Raw genomic sequence first — 25,946 nt, forward strand, 5'->3', positions numbered from 1 at the left:
AGGATGTTTTATGAAAACTACTACTCTTTTGAGTTCTTTTTTCCCCATCAAAAGTTGGCGAAGGAAGAACTGTGGTAATTCAGATAAATTGGGTTAAGCTCATAACTGTACTTTCAAGCCTTTTTACCTTGATGAAAATTTCACAAGAAATAATTCTCTGGAAGTGTTCTGGATTGCTGTCTGTTTATAAAATAAATGGTAATTACACCACACGTTTGTGAAATATTTCAAAGATATGTTTAAATATTAAGAAGGATATTATGAATTTGGTGTAATTAATTGAAGTATGCATTTCACACTCTCCTAGTATTGTCAAAATAAAAAATATAAATCTGTGTCTTTGATTCTATGAACAGACCTCTGACTTAGATGTATCAGCTGTGGCTCTGATAAACAAAACGTTGTTAGATTTGTATACATATCTCTGATATACAACAATACGGGGATTGTTAAATTGGGTTTAACCTATTGTTTCAGTGCAGTTATACAAATACTGCTTTAACTGCAGCAGATGTTCTCCATCATTCATAAGTTAACACTTTATTTTTCATCATATGGTGCTCAGATCTAGTGGTTTACAGCAGTTGTGTTTTATTTTTGAAAATAACTTAGCAACAGTGTCATCCCTCTGTGTCTTAACTCAGTTGACACTGGTCATAATCTAGACCTAGCAAAATCGATCACATATCTTAGTCTTATTAGGAAAGACAATAAAATTTATTATCTACAGAAGATGTCATTGCTAACCAAATCTACTTCACATTTGACAGTATGTTTCTTGAGTGTTAAGTTGTATATAAATGTGTTGGATAGATGGAAATTAATAATAATTTTGGTGTCATTGCCTTATTGTACCTTATCAAAAAACATGTCATTGTGCATGGTAAGAATAACATGATGTCAGAACTGTGCATTTAGTATGATAGCAGGAATCACCTGGACCAAAAAGATACCATAAATAATGGTGTTAACAGCTTTCTTCCTTTTAAGATACTATCAGATTAAAGATGGTGAAGAAAGTTATAGTGTTTGACACAATGTCAGTAATTCATGTTATTGATTTATTTCTAAGTATAGAGAGATCTCTCATCTTTGGTCTATCTCTTTGATCCATGGTGTTTCTAATTTGTAAAATTCAGCTTCCTGAAAATGAAATATAAGTCAGACTGATAAAGAAATTCTGATTGCTGAATTGCAAAATTAATTCAGCTGCATTGTATTGGAATATGCTGCAATAGTAAGATGTTTCTGAAGCCTAATGATGCACAAACAAACACATAAATGTGTTTGTACAACATACAGTTTGGAGATAAAATCCCAGCACCTGATTTTAATTTGGTGGGGGTGTGAGGGTGGGTGTGTGAGTTAAGGGCTCTTCTTTATGTGATAAATCTGTATCTCTGACTAAAAGAACAGAGTTTGTCTAAATATTGTTAATAACATCTTTTTTCCCAACACAGATACAATAGCAGAAAGGAGCACCCTAAGAGAACACGTGTATCCTAAGCTGAGAGAATTCTGCAGGGAAAACTATGGGCTGGAATTTCAGGTAGGTTTTTTTGGTTGAATCTTGTGTTATTTTTTTGTGAAATTAACTCTATTTAGAACAGATTTTTATTATGATTGGTAAACCAGAAAACTGCAAAAAATGTCTTTCATATGTTAATTGTACTGAATTGATGTACTTAAATTATTTTACAGGCAGATTTGAGGTAAATTCTACACAGAGGAAAGGAACAGGATTTTACAGTGCAACATTGCATGGGTGTTAAAAACAATATGGCAACAAACTGACAACTTTCACATTAGAAACTTAATGAAGCCACCTCTATTTTAGATACTCAAAGTATTTAAGAAGAAATAATGTTACATCTGAATTACTGTGTTGTACTTCTAGAAAACATACTCAATGCAACCTACTTTTCATGTAATCATTGAAGTAGCACCATCTGTATACTCACATAATTGTTACATTATATCTACTCCAACTATAGGTTTGTCTTCCACTGCAGTGTGTAAAATACTTTAACGAGGTGAATATTGAAACTGATTACCAAAATGAATCAAATGTGGAACATTTCTATTGTGATTTTATACTACGAAATTTGCTTCCTTTAATGTCAATTGTGAAATTCCCATTGCTTCAGTCGGTTCATGTTTTCCTTTGTGTTAAGGAAGACACAGACCCATACACATCTTTGGTAAGAGCCAATTCGTAATAAATACAGTTGCATAAGTCACTGGTACTTTTTAAGTCAGGTATATCCTAATTCACAGTCCAGTAAAGTCGTCCAGTAAAGTCCCATATGTGTCAACAGGCTTGGAATAGGCTCTCTGCTAAGAGAAACAAATACAGCATGTGATGTTCTAAAAATGTTATTCAGTTTTTCAAAAATTCTGGTTCTACATCCTCAAGCCTTCCTCACATACTGGTATTAACTTCCCATCTTAGCAGCTTCGAAAACTCAGCTCTCCAGAGCGTAGCTTACTTGGAAACAGCTAACGCCTTTTAAGGAACATCCTGTCCCTCCCAGTGTATTATTCTTGATGCACATGCAGCTGTTTTTTAATCAAAATAACAAGTTCTTAAATTACAATATTTGGTTTTAATTCCCTGAGTCACAGTGGAGTTGCTGATTCTGCATAGTCATAAATTCCAGAGTGATTTTTGATTATGGCTATCAAAGAATTTCATCTGAAGGCCCTAGCTCATCAGCTGATTGGGAAGTCCCAGCTGCAGTGGTACATGCAAGGAATAGCAAAAGATATTTAAATAATACAGCATATTTCTCCTGTTACAATCATGTGATATTAAATGGAAAACATCAGCTCTTTATTTCTCAGTCATCTTTGAGGAGACATCTCAGTGACAGGAGGGAAATGTCTATTCCAAGGAGATCATGAACCACTGAGTTCTTTGTGAGATGAAACACATCTTTCTTCACATACGTTGCAATGTAGTCTCTAGGGGAGGAATAATTACGTTTACTCTAGTTGATATTCGTGGAAGCAAATTATTTTATTATATAGTTTCAACACCGGGAGCATCCTTATGTGATACAAGGCCTGAGAGACAGCTCCACTGACACATTTTTGAAAACAGCTAGAAAGCTCTCGCATTTCTGTGGAAGCAAAGTATGAAAACTTGTACAAAAAATTACCAAGGGAAAATAGTAAGGCATTTTGGATGAGACTGTGAGATAGAGTTTATCAAAACTTTTTTTTTTTTCCTTTTCTTTTCCTGATACACTGAGTTTCTCTACGTTAGCATGCAAAATTAAGACTACTGGTTTTAGTGCAGTGGTGGTAAGGAAATACTATGTACTTTTTAGATACAGGGATAAATTTATATTTCCCTGTACAAAGAAGAACACATTACTTTTCATCCTGATATGTAATCTTCTACTGAACAAACAAGAATACCTTGTGTGCAACTACCACAAACATGCTGCAATATAGGGTGTTGTAAAGACGTCCTTTTCCTAATAAATCGTGACCCACATGAAATGCACTTGAGTAATTCATTGCTCCAGCTTCCACTGAGTCATCTGGCTGCACTGATAAGTGTTTCAGTTGTTGCAAAGCATGAGATCTGTCAGGCATCCTCAAGTTGGTGGAAGCTGTTAGGGAATATAACCACCATGTGTATGGAAGCAGAACTGAATATATTCAATCACTGTATGAATCTGTTGGCTCGATGGACTTCCTTTTCCATTGAATCAGAAAATATTTCTGAAAAACAGGTATTGGTGGAGACAGAAAGCAAGTAATCTGAGAAAAAGACTCAGTGCATGGTGTTTCATACCTGAAACACAGTACTTTTTTTTAAGGAAGGACAGAGATTAAAGAAAGCAGTTGTAACAGAAAATTTTGGGAGGATAACTAACCATAGTTAATTAACAGTATACTCTTTTCTTCTTGGGAACAACGAACTGTTTAAAATCATTTTCACCATGTGATAATATGTTAGAAGGTAAGTGGAATTTTGCATTAATGCATTTTTAATGGTTTTTTTAAGCATTTGAAAGCAATAAAGATAAAATTATTTCATTTCCTTATAAAAATCTGTGAAACTCTCAGATTGGTAGGACAAAAGGAAACACTGAATTATGAACAAGAAGTCTCCGTTAGATGACTAGTGTGGAACTGAACTAAGCCAGGGTCAGTGTGCTGTGTGTAAGTAGCCCTCACACAGCATTGGTTGTCGTCTCACCTTGGCAGCTCTACTGACAGTTAGAGTGGGTGTTTTCCACACAGGTTTTCCAAGTATAAGTAAAAACATACTTCAAAATCAGAAATACTTGTCTTCTTGTTTCATTTCTTCAATTTTGTAAATCCTATTTATTTTAATTAACATAAAGAATAACTGATAAGCCCCTCATTTTGAAATTCTTGGTGTCTTCAGAGGCTTGAAGGCTAAAATATTTCTTCTTGCAGGACAAAATTATAACATGTTAACATCCTATGTGCCAAAATTGTGTTACCCCACAAAAATAATCTATAATGTTATAACACAGAGAAGGCAGCCACTAAGCCCCTACAATATCTGCTATCCCAGAGAATTTCCTCTTCACATTTACAGAACTAACATGATTCCTGAACAGTTAATTAAAATAGAAATTGATTTTATGTTTCAGATGAACTTGCGCAGCAAAATAAATTCGTTCAACCAAGTAATTCAAATATTTTTGACTGTATGCTAAGAAGGTCTAATTTTATGACTAGAATAGTTAAGCTTTATCATATGTCATTCAAGTAATCAGACAGCTGAACACAATGTGATGTTCAGTAATGAGGTCATATTGATAAATAACAGAAGGGAGAGAGGAAGAAGGGAACACTTTTTTCCGAATGAGACTAAAAGAGAAAAGGACAGAGAAGAAATCAGTGCAAATGAGGGAAACAGGAAGGATGCTTGAGATGCCGTTTTGTAAAGCAGAAGCGCTTGTTCCAGCAAAATTTTGGAACAGAGTTCCTGTAATAAATAAAGGTATTAAGTGTATTTTCTTGGCAGTGTCAGCTATAATGCATTCTATACATTGGGCTATTTCACTCATCATCAGTCATTACCTCTCATGTTTGGCAACAGTGTGTCTACTCCAGCAAAAACTGGCACATCCCAAACTTTTCTGGCAGAAATAACCAACAAGGCTGTTGGTAGTGAAATTAAACATGGGCATAAATACTTCTACAATTAGGTCTTAAACCTTGGTATTTATTGCTATGAGAAACTTTCCAAGTAGATGAACCAGCTGCAAAGTGGTGAATTTTACTTTTATATCAACCCATTATTAGTTCCTATATTAGATCTTCAGGCTGATCTTATGATCTGTTTAGAGAACAGCTAGTTTTGTGATTCTGTTTCTTATGGAAACAGCAGAGTGCTTCCATAGTACAAATCATATTACAATAAACAATATTGTAATATATTTGTGCCTTAATACAATTTTGATTTTTTTTTAACTATTTGGACTTTTTTTGTTCAAGTTACATATGTGATGTTAATAAGCAATAGTAGCTTAAATGAGAGCATAGTAGCACGTACCATCAGTTTTATTCCAAAAGAATTGCATACATCTGATCCCTATTCTTTTAAATTAAATTTCCCATGGTAAGAATTCAGCCTTTTAGAATGTGTAGTGAAATCACAATTCACTTAATCGCTTCAAATAAATTTAACATCCATATTCCAGTTTCTTCCAGGAATTTGTTGCAACTGATTACCATCACAAAACTGAGTCAGTAGCTACAGATGAAAGGCAGAACAGCAAGCTGTCTGCCATTGCATATCTATACAATCTCTGCTTCTAAAGTAACAAAGACCAGCTAACAAAGGAAGTACAATATTACAGAACCGCATATATTTTTTGCTTTTGAGCCATATGCACAGAATGAGTTTATATCCTGTGGATACAAGTTACACAGGGTGTCAAGTCATGGTCTTGACTGTGATCCCATTAATTTCCACGGAGCCAGGATTTTATCGATGCATTTTGTCATTATTCTGACCCATCCATTATACGCAATCTAGCAGCAAATAAAGACTACATCAAATCTAGACCTTGTCATGCTAATCTCTGAAAAAATGTATGAATGTGAAATGAGAGACTATCCCAGGAGGGATTGTCTGGGTGGGAAAATAAGAGGCTTGAATTGTCATTTACCTAAGGAAACCCTGTGAGTCTGTGTAAGGACTGGATGTCGACCTCATTGCCTTTTACTGCACTGTAGAGCAATCCTTAGCAGTACATGAAATGTTGACAAAGTTAATTTTTAATTTGATAGGTAGAAAGGGCATATGATAAAGTAACAATGTTGCATGCTCTTTTCCAGGTCATAGACTTATACTGGGGAGTTGAAGCAGATGAATGGGACAGTCCTGAGCTGCAAAAGACTCGCATGAAGCTGTTAGAAGATTGCTTGAAAAGTTCTGCAGGTCCATGTTTTGTTGTGGGTATAAAAATAATCTTTTACTTTACAACAAAAATATAATGTTAGCCATCATAACATGCATGATTCAGTAACAAATGTATTCTTTTCTTCTTTCTAAAATATTTGGTAATCTTCACTGTACATTTGCTATACTGCACCCAAATGTTTCCCCGTGCAGCACTATAGATTAACAGCAATTACTCAGTATTAGCAGAGAGGAAAGAAGGATCATTCATGATCAGTCCCCATAGCAAGATGGGTTTAGAAATCACATGGTATGACTGTACTACTATCACAACAGAAGTATGGACTACTTGTTTAAGGAGGCCACCGATAATTAATTCTTGGCAGTTCTCACACAGGCATTATTGGCTGGCCTAGAAGGACTTAGAAAAGCACAGCAGCAACAAAGAACTATCTGTTCTGATCTGTGTTTTGCTGTTTTGTGTTTTAAACCCAAGACGAGTTAGTATGCCAGGTATTAGAGTCTGAAAAGACTGGAGGTCAGTGACAACCTGAGGAGGCTCTGAGTCTTGGTGTTTTTCCTACTCTCTGCCTTCTCTTTACTGTTGCCAGAACAAGCGTTGCTTTTAGGATTCCATAAGAGTCGGTAAAGCTGGCAAAAAAGATAGGTCTTCACTGGCTTTTCCTATTAGGCCTAAAAGAAGAGACTGAACCACTTTTACAGGAGTGGTTTATAAAGCTTTACATATTTATTTTAATGTCAGAGAGGTCTTTTTCTGTATACATTAGGCTCAGCAGTCTTCAGCTATCCCTCACAGCTTTTACAGCTGAAGCAGTATGAATTTATGAAGTCATGTCAAACACTGTGTAGGGTTCTAATAGCTGAAAGGCACTGGGAGTAGGCTATATGTGTATATATATATATATATATATAAAAAAAATATCCTGGCAGGTATGCTTTTCCCCGTTCCAAAGAATCATGTACCATAGATTTTGCTCTCATTTATTTCATATTAAATATACAATTCAGAGTAGTGCATTTTTTCCCTCTTTCTTCTGCATTTAGAAAGATCTGTCTCATGTTTTAAGATTAACTTAGTTAACTTGAAAAAGTTTAGTTCAACAGTTTAGTGTATGGAATGCTGACTGTGTTAGTTTTCAGTGCATAGACAAAAAAATATAACTTTTGATAAATGCCTTTTCGCAGCTGCTCAGAGAGTAGCATAGCCTCTATCTGTGAAGGGTAAAGCTGTTCTTTAACGTTCTGGGTGTTATCTAGGTAGAGAATCTCTCTAATGAGATTGGCTATTCAGTGTCATATACTGCATACTTAACAGCATCTATTAAAGCCTCAAAACAAAAGACAAGGTAATTTGGGAAGAATGTGGGTTTATTTTGTATATGATAAGTACTATGTATAAGGGAGACTTCAGTGAAAGTACAAAAAGGCCACAATGAGTAGGATTTGTTGTGATCAAAGATATTTCTCTATAAAAGATAAATATTTATATTATTGCAAAACGTATTTAATTCTTTATGAGCTGTCTTGAGGCTCCATCTTTGTGAGAAATAAATAGGGGATGTATGACAATTGTTTTTCTCTGCATAGTTGTAGGGCTGCAAAGACACTAGGATAAGTCTCAAGTTAACGTCTGTAAAGCTTTTCATTTGTGTTTAAGACAACAACCAAGATTTTTTTTAAAACAAAGTGCTTGCAGAGAAAAAAGTAGATATCCAGCCTATATTAGATAAATTCAATTCCAGTTTCATTCTAGTGCTGTAGAAGCACCAGAGCATACAAGGCAAAAAACAGACTCATTCAGTACCTACCTGCCAGGCTGGATGTTTTCAAGTAAACATGCCTAATCCTACTTAACTAATTTTGGTCAATGATTATATTAATTGCTAGTGTAAGTTTTACTAAATTAAAAGAATTTTGCTATTACATATCTTTATTACAAGTTTTCAAGAATTGGTTTGAAAGTGAAAAAAGATCACTTCTGTTTACTACTTATATACTACTGATTGTCCTCTCCATAGTCACCTATTTATTGCAACTGGAAGGGCCATGGAAATGCTTTTCACTCAGACATCAAAGGACAACTGCCACTCTCCTTTGACAGCTTTAATTCCAACTTATTAACCTGTGTTTTTATGTTAGACTTCAATGGAAAACAATTGGAAAGACATGCCTTTGCTATTCCAAATTTCTTTTCATTATTATGTTTGCTAAGGAAATAATTTAGAAAAGGTAGATTTCTCCTCTATACCTAAACATAGCTAAGTGAGCTCTAATTCTTAGATTTGTCATAATAAGGCAGAGAAGAGTTCTGAAAAAACTGCAAGTCCTTGATTGAAGAATTTTAAAGATTTAGTGAACTGAAACCACAGAATCCCATGGGGATGGAAAAGAGACAAAATGCTACCTGCTGTGAAGGCTGGAGATCACTTCTCTCCATGGCAGAGATTAGAGAAAGAGCAAGCTGTAGTATGTGTTGTTCTGTACTTTTATCACACCCTTACAACCATCTCGCTGGCTCCGTTTCATTCACTTGCTTGCCTCACTCTGTTACTTAGCTTCAGAGCCCTGGGGAACAAAGGCCATCTTCAGCACTTGACTGTAAAGAGCCTGGTGCTTGGAGACCTGAGTCTGGGCTGGGTTTTATGCTGTCATGACCCTGTTTTTCACAAGCACACACTGGCCCAGATCTCTAGCAGGTTTGGGTAGCTTCCATGCTGCGTGACTAAATTTAGTTTCCAGAGTTTATTTTTCCACTTTTTATCTCCCCTTTGATGAAAAAACGGAGTTGGAACAGAAAGCCATGGCTTTTTTTGCTGTGTCCTTAGACATGGATATTCTAAGATCTGACAGTGAAAGAAACCTCATCATGTACCATTGCTGCATTTTTTAGCAGAATTTTTAAGCTGTTAAGAATTGCCTGCCTCATATTGTTGCTAAGGAAAGAAATCAAGCCAAATCACAAAATTTAAACAGAACAAAACAGTTAGTGAAGAGGTTGCAGTGAGCCAACAACTTCAATATTTATTCCAGGTTTTCCAAGTATGGGCCAGAGTAATAGCTCTCCCAATGACTAGACTGGCAAAACTACAGAAGTCTCTCTATGCACATTTGGTTTTTCCTCTGTTGTACCTTAGTGGGATGGGGTTTATTTCATTTACAACGCAAATTGAAGATGATTCTACTCCAACAAACATAATTAGTTTTAATTTATAGTAACATAATTACAAACTGACTGTGGAACTGCAGGCTTTGGGCAACTTCCCTGTTCTTGAGAAAGTTCTATAAAAAGTGCCACTTCCATTCAGCTGGGTATTCTTTTTACTTTTCAATTACCACTTTTTTGATTCAGACACAGATCTGGGATTAAATCAGACTATTCAGAATTAACTAGCAGATATGGAATGATTTTAGAAAGTGTTTCTTTATGGCACCTTGTGCCTGCCTTGTTATATCAGATGGAGGGAAAATGAAATTCAGTTCTTAAATTAGTGCAGTGTGTAAGTTGAAACTCCTAGGCTTTTCTTCAGATACAAAACAACAAAATCCAAATGAACATATATTCATAAATACAAAGGACGAAACAGTTCTGAAAAAAATGGGTAATTAATTTCCTGTGACACTTTCTTTGGGAACATACAGTCTTCCTCTTATCTACTGCCTAAACTCTATCAACACACAATCCAATTAAGGGAAAGGGGAGTTGTTTGGGTTTTGTTTTGGTTGGGTTTTTTGTTTCATTGGTTATTTTCTGGGTGAAATCAGTGCCTATTATACATGATCATTTTAAAACTCATAGCCTTTACTGTAGGTAAATACATACCATGCTGGTTTTGATCTACAGAATCATTTATCAAGACTTATTTATGAGGGGAAAAGTACTATTTCTGTGGGAAAAACAGTTTCTGTGCAAATTTTCTGCAGAAATCATGCTGGTTGTCTCTGGAATCTACGTGGGGAGACTGAAATGCAGTACATTTATTAAATTGTGAACTGCTTAAACTCTGCATTACATAATGATACCAAAGACAAAATACATTTAGTGCATCCCTGGAACCTATATATTTTGTTGGGTTATGTTTCCTAGTAAACTCATAGGAGATGGCAGTGTAGACAGGATCGTAGATTGACAGTAAAGGTTATATTATCATCCCACAACTAGTACTGAAAATGAACAGGATTCATCTATTACAGAACTAGTCTCAGCTTCAACAACTAATAGAAGGATACAGGTACCTCCAGTAACATCCGAGTCATCTTCTGGATGACTGTTTCTCCATTAACAGCAAGGAGACACTAGGGAGTTGGACTGCTGACTTAGCAAACCAAGTACTGTGCTTCATATCAGTTAAGGCTTTGAGCTATTTAGGGTGTCGTTAGTCTGTAGTGATTATGTGCAGAGTAAGCTTACTGCCCTTTTATCGGGGTTCCCTAACTAATACTGCAGTACTAACCTGCTGTTGACTGTGCCTTAGTACAGACGAGAGAACTGGCAGGCTTCTCTGCACTTCTTTTCAAACACACCCTGCAAGTTATAACACATGGGTGCTCTTTTCCATCTGTGCAGCACCACACAGTCTCTGCCTGAACTGCTGTTCTTGCATGGCTATGTCCTGAAAATTTGTAAAATGAAAGAGAGAAGTGAAAATTAAATGTTAGTTTATCACTTGTAACTTGTAACCTCAGTTAAATATGTCTGTACAAACCTCAGAGATTCTCTCCACCCAGGATTCAAATAATCTGGTTTAAAGAATAGTCAACACATTTTCTACCTGCTCTGAACAGCCACTGTAACTTACATTATCACTCTCAAATTATTGACAGCTTGTTATTAATTTCAGCATTAATAAACCCTTAAAAAAGACCTAGCATTATAAAATTGGAATTCCATTAGGTTTTTAAAAGAATATTAGCAGTTTACAATATTTGGCATGTCCTTAAATCACCCTGAAATTGAAGATAAAATATGGTAAATTGATTGAGGAGTTAAAGGTTTTTTACGTCTTTGGATCTTTTTGTTCCTACAGTACAATGCATACTTTAATCATTCCACAAAGTACACTGGTACTTGGTTCTCTTTGCTTAGTACAAATGATTGATAATTAATTCTGAGCGCATTCCAGCTCAGAGAAAATTCCAAATTATATTACTCCAGCTCTGCTGAATCTCCTCAACTCCCATTTCAGTTCTGGTGTTACTTTAGGGTTTATTTCTAATGTGAAAACCAAATACATACAGGTTCTGGAACACCTGAGTTACATTTTGCTTTTTCTCTCCTGGGGAAATTGCCACACATTTTAAGTTAGGGAGGCTAAAGTCAGTTAAACGTGTCCATACTAAAACAGCCAGTTTAGGGGGAATCTAAGAACCCAGTGCTCTTTGGGAATTCAGCTGGAGTTACATGCTCTTGGTACATTTTTCTCAAGGAAGCAGCTCTATATATAGTTTTTAAGTGAATGAGGAGAAGTAGCTGGAACCAGACATCACACGACCGCCTACCTCTCCCAATGAAGTATATTCCAAGAAACAAATATCAAATTATAAATTTTCTTCTCACTCCAAATCTGATTAAAAAACCCATCCCAATAAAAGCTCTAACATAAGTGTGTTCGGGGTCATACAATATAAAAGGAATGGCTCCATAGAACTTGTTGGCATTAATCTGAAGTAAAGTATATGTCTGCGGACACTAATCCTGTTTTAGATGGACATTCCCCTCAGCAAGCCTTGGTCTTTTTTTGCAGCCTCCAGACCAACAGGCAAAGGGTGTATATCCCATTTCATGTTGTCTATCTCTGAACAACAGATATACACACAAAGTGAAATCAAGCGTGGGGGATATTTGTATGATTAAGATATTATAAGTGAGTTCCTTGATCTGCTTTAGAGTTGGGAATGTACTTTCCTGTGAATCATCTCTGATTCTCTAAATCTAAAATCTAGGGTCTAAAAATGCTTACCATTTTTTAAAACATATCCCATGGAAAATAGCTACAAGATTCATCAGGCAGTTTTTCCATGGAACAGAGAAACTGCATGGGTTTTGAGGTAGCCTTAAAATAGCTTGCATTTTCAGCCTACATCAAAAGACTGTACATATTTTCTGCTAAGTCACTGTATTTCTTTACATAAATAGAATTTTTGGTGCTGCCTCCCAGAAAGGTAAGTATTATATTTAATATAAATGATCATATTAGGGAGAATAAGATTAGCATGAACTCAGACTTCCATTATTCTGTGTAGCGTGTAAAGGAAGAAATAGGCTGCATGAGATTTATGAGATTTATTCTCTCTTGATCCTCAAGAGCTTTAACATACCATCTTCTGAGGCAGTACTGTAATCAGCTAGATGTAATGGTCTGCTCTGCAAATGAAACTGTAGATCAGAAAGCCAATATCAGCTATTTTACCAGGGGCAGGGGAAATCCTAAACCTTGCAATGCTACTTCTGTGTAAAGAAACAGCATACATTACAGTATTTAGCAGGCAGTTGATAAGTACAAAGAGAGATATTAATCCTGTTGCTTGCACCTAGCATATATACCTTCCGTTTTCTCAACTACAGAGATTCACTTGAGAGATCCTTCCGTTCTCGAATAACAGACCCAGAAACAAATACCTACCCACAAAGTAACTAGTTCACATTTCACTCTGATTATTGTTAAATCCAACTAGAAGTAGCTGGGTCTTTTCTTTTTTTGTAAGATAATCAGAGTGTATAATTTCACAAGATCTTTTTTTCTTCCGTGAAAGATACTGATTTACAGAGGTAAAATAAGACACAGTATCAGTGTTCTTCATAGTGATACTGGTATGCATCCATAACATATTGCCTCTTTTCTCTTAAAATATATGCTTTCAGTGCAAGGTGCTTTCATAGAGTTACTGTTCCGTTATCGTGCAATGTAGCAACTAATTATCATATGCTTCTTTCTTCCATAACTGGAAAACCTCACAGAGTAACTTTTTATTCCATTTCACCTTGAAAAGAATGAAGCAGAGAATACTTGCATAGAAAACTATGTAGACTGTAATTATTAGGAGTAAACTACATGTTTATGAGTAAACTTTTGTTGTTAACTCTTTTACATAGAAATTAATCCTTAACAGTGTTTTAAAAAAATTTAGAATAGTAGTACTCACGGCTGGAAAAACAACTTGTCACCTGGCCACACACTTTTGCAGAGCATATACTCTGCCTCTGAATCTTGCCATTGTATGGCATAGGCAAGATAGTGTTTTTACTGAGAGAGGTGTCATGACCTGATATATTTCATTCATTTCCATGAGGGTTTGCTATAGATTTTTTAAACATTTGGCTAATGACTTGACCTTACCTGCAGGCAGCATTTAGTATTTAGTGCTTGTACACTTACTTAAGCCTGATTATCTTTTAGTTAAAAATTAAGTGTTAGAAAAGGCATGGAGATGTCCTAGTAGACAGCTACTATAGATAAGATTTTATTTTGATCTATTCCATTCTTGAAGAAATATGGCAAGTGAAAGCTAAGGGGATTTATAAAGGTGATTTTTTTCATCTATATTATAAATGGAAAACTAACACTGGGTAGTTTTAAAGAACAATAGTTTTTGAAATGTGGCAGTTGTGAAGGTGGCTTTATGGAAAGCTGGATTTATATTTAATATAAATTAATTAAGGTTAGCATTCTCATCGTAATAATTGGCTAGATGCCTCTCTGTCAACCCCTGAAGTGCCTGATCCATCTCTTCTTGCCATGCTCAACTTTACCTCAATCTAAGCTCTTTGGCTAATCATTTATTACTTAAATACCATCCCAAAATGGGAATTTAGAAACTAAACTGCCCTTCTGATAAACACTAGCAAGATCATATTTCACAGAAAATAAAGATATGGCCCCTTCTTTTTAGAGGGTGCATGGATGCAGCAGGAGGCAGCATCCTTTCTTACATATGAAGCATACCAAACAGGGCAGTAAGAATGAAGAAGAGTCCTAGTTTTTAACTCCAGGGCTTGGTGTCCAGAAGCCAGTGCCCTGTCCTCTCAGCTGACTACACTGATAGGCTCAGAATATCTTCTTTTCTGGCTTCATGATGCCTGTATCTGTGGGTGCTCAGTAAGGCACATGGAACAGCAACAGCAAGAAAAGCTCTTCTCCATTAGCCAGAATTCACCTATGAGATGCAAGACAGGATTTAAAACCCTATCACAGTTCCTCCCTGCTTGGGTTAGTGTTGTGATTATTTTACAAAGTTGGGGAAGCTGCACCACCATGCCCTGCTCAAAAAGACAAGATTGATCTCCTTGCTGTTTTCAGGAAAGGTACATTTCCAACTCCCTGTAGGAACAATAGTAATTTCCACAGATAAGATTATTGACTCCAGTCTGGGCTGTGCGCTAAAATCTTTTCTTAAACCTAGCCCTTGTAGTTTGGTTTTCCACCCAGCCTTACTGCTGTAAAGTGTTACAGGACCTTGTCAGAGAGTTAACAGGGATATGGGCTGCGGTAGGAGTTACCTGCAAGATCCAGAGTTTTATATGAGATGAAAAATGTAGATGCCTGTCACAGAATCACAGAATGGCCAGTGCTGGAAGGGACCTCTAGAGATCATGTATTCCAACCTCCTGCTAAAGCAGGTTCACCTAGCGCAGATGCACAGCATCCCATCCAGGTGGGTTTTGAACGTCTTCAGAAAAGGAGACTCCACAACCTCTCTGGGCAGCCTTTTCCAGTGCTCTGTCATTGTCAAAGTAAAGACGTTTTTCCTTATACTCGGGACTTCCTGGCTGCTGTTTGTGCCTATTGCCCTTTGTTCTGGCACTGGGCACTGCTGAAAACAGCCTGAAAAGGCACTCATCATCCTGACATTCACCCTTAAGATATCTGTATCATTGATAAGATCCCCTCCCCAGTCTTTTCTTCTCCAGGCTAAAGAGGCTCAGCTCTCTCAGCCTTTGCTCACCAGGGAGATGCTCCAGTCCCCTCATTATCTTCATAACCCTCTGCTGGACCATCTCCAGCCGTTCCCTGTCTCTCCTGAACTGGGGAGCCCAGCACTGGACACAGCACTCCAGGTATGGCCTCACCAGGGCAGAGCAGAGGGGCAGAATCACCTCCCTCGACCTGCTGGCCATGCTCCCCCTAATGCATGTTAACATCCTAATAATGAGGATGTTAAGGGAGACAGTGTCACAAGTCTTCTTGAAGTCAAGGTAGACAGTCTCCACTAGTCTCCCCTCATCTACCCAGCCAGTCATTCCATCACAGAAGGCTATTGGGTTGGTTGGGCATGATTTCCTCTTGGTGAATGCATGTTGACTACTCCTGGTAACATTCTTTTCCTCCACGTGCCTTGAGACAACCCTCAGGGTGAGCTGTTCTATCACTTTTCCAGGAATGGAGGTGAGGGTGACCTGCCTGTAGTTTCCTGGGTCCTCTTTCCTGCCCTTTTTGAGGACTGGAGTGACACTGGCTTTCCTCCAGTTCTCAGGCACTTCTGTTCCCCATGAGTTTTCAAAGATGATGCAGAGTGGCTTGGCAATAACATCAGCACCCTCCACACTCAGGGGTGCATCCCATCAAGGCCCATGGATTTGTGGGTGTCAAGTTTGCTTAAGTGATCTCTTAACTTGATCCTCCTCGACCAGGGGAAAGTCTTCCTTTCTCCAGACCTGGTCTCTTGCCTCCAGGGTCTGAGAAATCTGAGGGCTGGCCTTGGCAGTAAAGACTGAAGCAAAGAAAGTATTGAGTAACTCCACCTTCTCTGTGTCCTTCATCACCATTTCTGTCAAGAAATCTCCCAACCAGTTTCAAAAAATAAACCCAAAGTGAGAATGTTACATTTCTTTGGAGGTGAATCAGAATGAGCAGCTCAAATCTGTAGCCAGAGGTAGGCAAAATCTTCTCTGGTCCTTGCTCTACCCTACTTTTGTCCACAGAACTCTTTCCTAGTTTCATTCCTTTTGACTAATTTTCTCACCTGCACCCACACTCCGGGAGATCAAAGACCCAGCAATGCCAAACAATGAAGAAAGAAGCAACACATGATCATGTAGAAGACAGGAGAAAAAGTGTGGAGGAAGACCATTGATGCTTCCATAGCCAGGAGGAAGGAGATTTCTGATGAAGCGAAGTGTATCAGGGAAGTCATTAATTTCTTCTGAGAAAGCACATTTACTCTGTGTGATGGACAGTTAGCTCTTACCCACTGTGTCCTGAGAAATTACTCATCATTATTTCATATCTCTGTACCACTAGGGAAAAGCTTTGAGATTTAAAAATACTGCACTGTGGGTGGAGTTCAGAGCTGAGGGAATTGTTTGTTTACAGCTGGATTTGGCTGCTCTCGTTTAATTTTCTGAAAGACAGTGAAGCATCAAGTGACTCCATCATCATTTTCTTCTTACACATTATGTCAGGAACATTACTCACAGCAAAAAACTTTCAAGCACTTGCACCTCATCCTTCCAATCCCAATTCCAGTCAGTTTTCTTACAAGGTAGTTCAACAGCCCTTTTTGTGTTTTTCATGGAACTAAAACCAATACCCATTTCAAGTTTCTGAAATACGTATAACCCCCCCAAGCCCTCCCTACCCTGTGCTTCTGCAGTGCCTCCAGGGAAAAAAGGAAGAGAGAAATTAGGCATGGCTTTGTGAAACAATGCACAGCAAAACTTCTCAAGACAAGGAACATAAATGCATGTCCAGGCAGGTGGAAAAAAAAATCTATTTCTCAGCACGAGATGTCTTTATTATGCCTTAAGTTTTCTATTCACTTCAGTAATTTCAATTAAAAATTGTATTCTTATTTTATGTTTTGTACAGTCAGCTGAAGTTCTAAAACTAAATCTATTTACCCTTAAGCTTCAATGAAAGAACTGAGATATGGACACTATTATTATCACTAGGTATGGAGAAACATCAAATGAAAATGTTTGATACTGCTCTATGGTATCATTTTCCCCTTAAAAACTAAACAGGACAAATAATGTAAAGCAACAGACCCATCCCTGCTGATACATAAATACACAAGTTCTTTTGCATATCAGCACTCAAAATAGAAAAGCTTGTTTTGCAAGCTATCGTTAGCTTCATTTTAGAGATAGGAAATCTAAGACAGTGGCAAAAGCATCAGGAAGTTACCATTTTCCATACTGAGATGAAGCAAATGTGGAAAGAAGATTTAAGAGATTTGCAGCAGCTCTGACATTCTGTCTACTAACTTGCACTGCCAATGGTTGTAAGATAGAACAAGAATGTTGTTCTGAAGGCACTTTGACCTGTAAGTCCTAGAAATCACAGAATACATTTTTGTCTTTTTTATATATATATTTGATTTCTAATGGAAGTATTCTGGGGGGACTTAATTCCAATGCAACATAACATTTGTCCTTTGATCACTACCATGAATAGGCAAGAAAAGCAGTCAAATGTATTTAATTGAAGAATATTTTCTCTGAGCTTGTATCAGGAGGTCCTCACACTGTACTGTATTGTAGCTAGAAGTAAAAAAAAAAAAAAAAAAAAAAGAGTAGAGGCAGCTATTTTCAGGACAACTCTTGGGCACCAGCTACTCTGGAACTCCAGCTTCCTAAAACTTGGTTTAGATTAAGTGCATTATTAAAGCTTTTTCCATCTTGGTTTCTGTTGTTCAGCTCCGTTCAGTTTAATGGCTTGGAGTTTGTCCTAACAAGCAGTTAACATACATACTCCATTGAGATTTTCAATTAATTCATATATTTGTTTTTCTTCTTACTGAAATCATTAGTACATTGAAAATAAGTAAATACAATTTTCAGGTTTCAATTCAGATGATTCACTGTTGCTTAGCCATTAGCATTTTTGCTTTGAGTTTGAGAAGAATTGGCTGTTGTTCCCTTAAGGAAGAAGAAGAAGAAGAAGAATTAAAAAAAAATAAGTAATAAAAAAGGGACATTCTTTTCTGTTTGTTTCTGATAGCAAATTCTCAGTTTCGATTCAAATCATATTTATTTCTCAGAAACAAGGTTCCAGCTAATCCTGTTATTTTGGTTTTCATTTTTTTCCCAAAAATATCTCTAGTTGCATCTGAACATCTCATATTGAATAAGTAATTTATATAGGATACTGTTAGAACAGAGTTACAATATACTGGCAACAAATAAAAAAGGCCTATAGTTATACTAAATTTCCTTGAATTAAATGTTAAATATAAGGTCTTTAAAAATTTTTATCCTGACCATTTGTTCCAGCGTTTCAAAACATGATTTACCTGTATATTTGGTTATGTCAGTTAAGCCCACATCTCTGCAGACAAGGAGGGTAAACACATGTACATGTTACAAATTCTGCGTGCCTTCCCTGACTCTGTTGTGCCACCTAAGTAGGTTCACACATGCAAATGCACTGTGTAACCACCTCCGAATTCAGTATGACAGGACACAGAATGTAACCACTATACATATAAAATTAAGGTTTGAAAAGAATGGAGCATTTCGTTAGTTATGCTGAAATTATTCTGTTTTCCATTTGTATATATATATATATATATATCAACTGAAAGAAATTGATGGGTATTGGCATCTGATTATAATAAGTACGCTTTTTAGACAAAATATTTAGAAGAAAATTGAGGCCTTTTAAAACTGGTGTTAAATAGAAATGTCAATCTTTTATTTGTATTTTTTCTTTATGTGTCTTTTTTCTACAGAAATCTGATCTATTAAGATTCTTTTTATTAGCTAATAGATACATTACATTAACATCACAGTAAGCAGTAGAGCAAAAACCATGTTTCCATGAGCAAAATGCTATTTGACTGAAATGTATGGCTTTAAAGAGGAAAAAGGTTTTTATTTCATAAGAAAGATTTAGCTACCAGAGGAAGGAAGCCTAGAAGTGCAGGCTGAGGAAGCAGGGAGTTAGGTGTCAAGCCCCACAATTCACAGAAGGCAGTGAAGAGCAAGTGACCACAGGAGAGACAGGGATCCAGAGGACTGACTTTGTAGCCCTTGGTTAGGGCACTCATGCAAACTGTGGAAAGATAAGGTTCATGATCCTGCCCCAATTAATATTGAGTTACTTATACAGTGCTGTGTGATTTCTTGTACAGAAAGGAGCTGCACTAGTAGGAGCTCTGACATACTGACATAACCAATCATTCCTGTCCAGAAGCCTGATGAGTAGGGTAGTATATACCTGGTGACCACAGACTTGTCCTTTTTCCAGTTCAGGAGAGATTTTGAAACAGGCCTCTTGCTTTATGGATGAGCTCCCTTATTACCCACCTGGCTCTAGATTATGACCCACTAGCTACAGCCTGCTCCTCACCAGTTTTCTGCTGCCTGGTGAGGGGTGACATATCAGACAGCAATCCACAGTTCCCATGGGGATAGTGGAAGGACACCTCCGGGACATCCGTGAGAGCAGCATTTGCCAAACCCTGGCAACAGATAAGCATAATATCCCAAGGCATTTTAAAAGTACTTAAGTCCTTACAAGTCAAGCAGCTGCTGAAGAACCATTTGGTGCATCTCAGTGGCACCTGAATGCTGATGCTGGGTGCCTGCAGGCAATTTTCAGCCAAAGCGTGAAACATTCCCTGCATCTTCAATAACGTGAGATACTCTTTCTACTAATGGAGCTGTTCTACTTTAAGTCATCTCAGTTTAAGTTTACATTAATTTAGCAGGCTGAAATGTGAGTCGCTCAGGTCCTCATTCGCAAGTGGGCAGGGCTTTCCTCCTTCAGTATTGAGCAGTTTCTGTAAGAAGGACCAGGCTGTGAATTAGGAACAGCTTCCACTACCCAGTTATAACTAACCACTGCGTACCTGTCACAGCTCTGAATCCCTGCCCAGGCTTAATGCCCTGCACATAATTCCTATGTCAAATGGGGACAACAATACTCCCTAACCCATCATGGATCTTGAAAAAAACAAATCGTTTAAGGGGTGCTCAGATCTGGACACACAGAGGTATCTTAGCTTAAAAAATGAATTGTGGTTAGATTTTAACTCCTTCAAAGATGATTTCTTGAGTGCTTATGCTTCAAAAAGCTGGCAGTCCAGGACGGCTCTGAGAAGAGGCAGAGAGGACATATGTATGCGCTTTAGTGTCACATGTGAAACTTCACAAAGACCAAGAGGTAAAAGTAGTAGGACTGATTCCATGAAGTCCAGCAAAAGATCATTGGATACAACTACAAATCTGTACTTTCAATGAATCTTCAGCTTTCTGCATTGGCAAAACAGAAAAAAACTTGTTGTTTTCAAGTTGACAGGTATCTGAAATCACTTCAGAAAACATTACAGATCTGACTTTTCAAACTACTTGGTTTGCAGATGTTAATATAGAATTTATTTTAAAAAAAACAGATAAATTAAACCAATTAATAATGAATATAACTTGCTGATATTTGACAGCATGTTTTTTATTAAAATTACCACTAAATATCTTGGAATTAAATATATCTAAAACTTCAACTTGTTCTGTATTAATATAAGGTATGGTATTGGGTTTCATAAACATTTCAGTGGTGATGTCTGAACTAATTACATGACATGCACTATGAATCTATCATATCTCAAGATCAAATCCAAATCTTGTTAGTTTCCTCCTTTTGGTCATTATTGTGACTATGCCTATAATTTTAGTATCTTTCCGCGCCAAGAATATTACAACAAAAACATATTTCCCATCTTGATTGAAACAGTAAATTTTTAATCTTTATTTAATAGTTACTTCACCATCAGGCTGAACGAAGCTAGCAAGACTACTGCTGAGGTTGCTCTGCATTGATTCTATAAAGTTTTGTTAGATACAAGTGGTTGCTGAGGGTTTTATACATGTTTGTCAGTCTGGTAGCTTTAAACAGTTCAATCACCTTCAGTCTAATGAATCTTTAATTTGTTGTTTTACTATTAAAGGAAAATGACTCATCAGGTGGGAGATTTTGATTCACGAGTCCACATATAAAACTGTCTCTTGGTACTGAACATAGTGTAAACATTACTGTTCCCTTTAAAAATAATTTCCTATAATATTCATAAAAATGCTGCAATGTTGTTATCACAAATTGAAGTTTTGAATTATTGCTACAAAGTACTGTGGTATTTTTCATAAAGGTCTGAAATAATGATAATGTTTATTTGCAGCCTTAGTATGAAACAACATGAAGATTGTGAGAAATTGTATTTTCCTTCAATTCTGTTGCTTCATTTTTCTTCACTTTTCTATGAAGAAATCTGCGTTTACTTGAATGTATAAGGAATATGGAGACAGAGCAATTTCCAGAGGCTGCTGCAAACCTCTGGCATTGATGCAGTTTAGACACTGAAGCCCCTGGAGGGAAAGTGCAATTCAGAGCTTCTTATTTAGGCCTCTAAAGGTTTGAGTGTTTTTGTAGTACCCTGATAGACTACACTTACACAGCCAGGTATAAATTTAAATATAATGACACCAAAATTGTGTAGGGGAGGTGGCTATTCCCCGGTACCAGCTAGAAGGAGGTACTTTCAAGCTTCACCACTGTGTCCAGACATGGGAAGGTGTAGTTTTTCACAGCCTGGCCACGCAAATACACCCATCCTGAGGCTGTCATGTAGCGTTACAAACAATATTTTATTAAGATTCCAGCAAACACATATACTCTGTTTATAGTCTTTTTTTTTTTTTTTTTTTTTTTTTACTAGTGACCATCGTTAATGGAAAACACACAGTGCTTCTAGAGAAAGGTGTATTTAGGTGAAGAACGGTTCCCCAGAAACCTGGTGTGTTTAAGTGACACAACATAGCATTTGAGCACTAGTGCCACAGTAGAAAACAGTGGCACTTACTCAGCATGCCTCCTGCTTTCAACATTGGGGTGTGATATAGCAGTCCTTTAGAAAAACAGTGTCAGTTACTTTTGTCCTCTCCAGAAAAATGAAAAGGAGTTGTGTTTCAATACCTCAGTTAAATGGCCAGTGAAACTGAGCTGTAGATTGAGGCTAGCCCAGTGTTATCAGAAAGCACAGAAATAATTCCATGAAGAATTTACTACCACATAAAATATTTACCAGAATATTTATCAAATGGCTACAAGAAGTCAGGTACTAATACCAGAACCTCAGCTAACTTTTTGGGGGCACTGAGAGGAACACAGCTGCAATGCAACATCTGGGATTGCCTTGCTCTAAATGACAGACCTGCTCAGCACAGTATTTATGACTTGCTGGTTCTACGTGTGTAAACAATTCCCTTCTTCATACCAGTGCTGTTCTTTTTATTCCCTGTCATGTTCCTATTTCTATTTCTCTTTGTTTACTTGTCAATTATTAGAATGTATTAGAATATCAAAGAAACCAACTAATTTAATTAGCTTTCTGAATGCACATATTGACCAAGTAGGTGCCACAGGTGTCCTCAAAATCTGTTTAGCTTTGTCCTTAACTTTGCTTTAATTGCAGAAATGCCTAAGTTTTGGCTAAAACATGGAGTCCTTGTTCACATCAGTCACATGAAGCAGTATTCCTGAGTTAGGCAAATTTCAGAAGTATACTCTGGGCTTGGCCAGCTCATGCAGCTTCTATGAAGGACTTGTAGCACAATCCCTGCAATAGTTTTCTGGTGTGCAGTTGGCACAGTTACAGAAGACTGGTCAGCACCATACTGCCTGCTCTTCCCTGAGCAGTTCTCAGGGAAAAAATACATGGCAATGGGGTGCTGGCATGGCCTCTGCAGCTTTGTTTTTGCCTTGATCCAAGCCAACTTTTTCTAAGTTCTAAAAGCAAATGTAAAAAAAAAATGTAAAAAAAAAATAGGAAAAATAAAAAACATTTATATCTTTACATGATATTCAACTGATGTGTTCCTTTGTTGGTATAGCTGTTAGCTGCAGGCTTTCCTAAACACTAGATGTCAACAATAACAAGCTAGACTCAGTTTTCACTTTGCAGTGCAATGTATATTCGCTCAGACTTCTCTTTCCTCCACACTTTCTCACTCCTTTTCTTCCTAGCACTATGCATGTGTCATCTTTTAAGATTAACCTTAAGTTTTCCATAAACCACAACCAACCAAAATGAGGAGAAAGACCTCAAAGCAAAATGATACAAGGTTTATTATGTTGTTTATTAAGATTTATGGATATTCACTGCCATCATCCCAAATGGAGGACACTCTTCTATCTGTGTGATTTCTCTTCTACGTGTGTCTATTCTTCCTTCAACTAATGCTAGACTTCTAGTAAAATATTAGCAATGCCATCTCTAGCACAAAGATACACCATGCTAATGTCCTCTATTGTTTAACATTTGATTTTTTAAAAAGTGAAGGCTTTCAAATAATACTTGCATAGGCCTCCATTTAATTTAAAAGCTCATGATACAGTCATCCACAATGATTCTAGTATTCTGACCATGTCATGTCCCTTTTTATTGTGTTTTGCTCAAGTAGCCAGGAAGATGATCCCTAACACATTATTTACATAATATCTGTTGCAATGACAGATAAGATAGAAGAAAAAAACATACATCCTTTCATTTTAAAGTACTGCTGTTTGTTATTTACCTATAGTACAGTGGAGAGAGAAGAGCACAAACTGTACCAGAGAAGCAGAAAAGTACACAGAATAATTCCAAAACAAATTTCGATGATTAAATGCGGTACATTAAAAACAGACATTTTAATGTTGACATTTTAGTATTGTTAATGAAGGGCCCAGCTATCGATCTTTGCTCAGGCAACTGCCTATTGAATCTACTGGACTTCAATTCAGAAAAAGTGTAGACAAATGAATTTCAAGTAATAATTGCTGTACAAGGTAATAGCAAAATCTGCATAGCAGAGCTCCTCTGAGAGATAAATTTCTCTCAAGCTGAATGTGCAAAGTCTTGCAATTCAGCATGGTATGAGTTATTAGCCTCACTCGAATAAAGAAGGAAAAGAGTATTATATTGTTTAACTTCTGCAGCTTCGGAATTCCAAAATTAATAGAGGTCTATGAATAGATTAGAACAGTAAAAACTTTTTCCCTGGTTATCTCATTATGTGAAGCAACATAGCTCTCTCTGTGAGGGGAGTTACTAGTTAGAATGACCACACAGAAAAAATAAATTCATGTTAGAGAAATACTGGATCATTTCATTAAAATTATTATTATATAATTCTAGTTACTAAACACATTTGTTCCTTTCTCCTGACTCCTTGTTGTGCACCCTGAATGAAGCTACTGTGGAATCTGAATGGACAGCCAGGCAAAACCCATCTTTCCCCTAATGCCTCTCTATTGGAGCAGCTTCTTGAAGGACTTGGGTGCTGGGACTTGGCAGAGACTGGAACCTGACCTATATGAACTATCACAATTCCTACATTCCTTCTTTTCTCCTAAACAGTGGACAGGCATTGACTTGTTCCTGTCTGCCAGCTTTCTGTCACTACTCCTCTGTTGGAGGGTGTCAACCACTTGTCATAAGAGCCAGCACTGTAGTTCATGTGAGTTCTTCCTGATCTGCTCCAGGCAAAAATCAGGCAGATTAGTTTACACAATGTGAACTGTGGTCCAAGCTAACTGAGGTGGTTTTGCCTAAAAGAAGTTAGGAAGTGTTCACGTGCACTGCTCTGACATCTCTGCTCTGAAGCTGCAGCACCTAGGATGATGAGCTGCTTGAGTACCTTCTGCCAACATAGCTGGATTCAGAAAAGTGGTCTGCAGGTTCACACTTTTATAATCAGTGAAGCAGGCTTCATCATCATCAGTTATTGATTTTCAAGGTTTAGTTACAGCTGGAAGAGTTTAAAACAGCTTCTCATTATGATGAGTGGTTTAAAAATAATGAATATTTAGATTTTTATTATTTACAAACAAGGTAATTTACATTTTTAGAGTATTACTGTATTTGCATTAGCATTGCTTTACTAAGAGGTCTTTCTGATTCAAATCAAGATGCTGACACTGTTGGTTCCTCTCCATATTAAGTACTCCTTCTCATTAACTCATAAATCTTTACTGAATACATTTAAATGAGGAAAGAAATTAAAAAATCCTATTTTAAACGAAGTAGGAATTCTCACTGACTTCCTTGGACTAAGATTTGAATGCAGAATTAATCTGATGATCACAAATTTGAAAAAAAAATGTCAAAAGAATGCAGTAATATCCTATAACTCTATCTTCTCTAAAGCTGAAGAACATGACAATTGTATTTTTATGAAATATTTACAGACAGCAAAATACAGAAGTAAATTCAAAAAAAGTGTATTCAGAGCATCACAACCAATATTTTAATTCTCATTTTTGAAAGTGAAATATCTCCTGTGCCACAGTTTATAAATGAACTGACTTCCACAAACCTTTACCTGTATAGGAAATATGTGCATTTAAGTACTAAAATGGGGTTTGATCCATTCCTATTTGGTATTAGGTCAAAACTGTTTTCCCGTGCCCCCACTGTTCATTCAGTGAACAGCTACTGGGGCAAAGACGTTGAACGTTTTTTGCAGCAAGTGAATATAATACAGCAAAGCAGCTTGTGGTTCTGTAACATTGATCCTTGGTATTGTTGGTATAAGCCACATCTTTAACAATACCAA

At 36.9% G+C, this 25,946-nt stretch overlaps 1 protein-coding gene across 1 annotated transcript in view; it reads left to right on the forward strand.

Moving 5' to 3' along the window:
- The window catches only part of NWD2 (NACHT and WD repeat domain containing 2), a 56,981-nt gene that overhangs the window by 20,222 nt on the left and 10,813 nt on the right, over positions 1-25,946 (forward strand). The window contains exons 2-3 of the mRNA XM_056323177.1: positions 1,461-1,549; positions 6,334-6,450. Of these exons, the coding sequence (XP_056179152.1) occupies positions 1,461-1,549; positions 6,334-6,450 (206 nt within the window). The remainder of the gene's footprint in view (positions 1-1,460; positions 1,550-6,333; positions 6,451-25,946) is intronic.

The sequence above is a fragment of the Falco biarmicus genome, chromosome 1, assembly GCF_023638135.1.
Source record: "Falco biarmicus isolate bFalBia1 chromosome 1, bFalBia1.pri, whole genome shotgun sequence".
Taxonomy (NCBI): domain Eukaryota; kingdom Metazoa; phylum Chordata; class Aves; order Falconiformes; family Falconidae; genus Falco; species Falco biarmicus.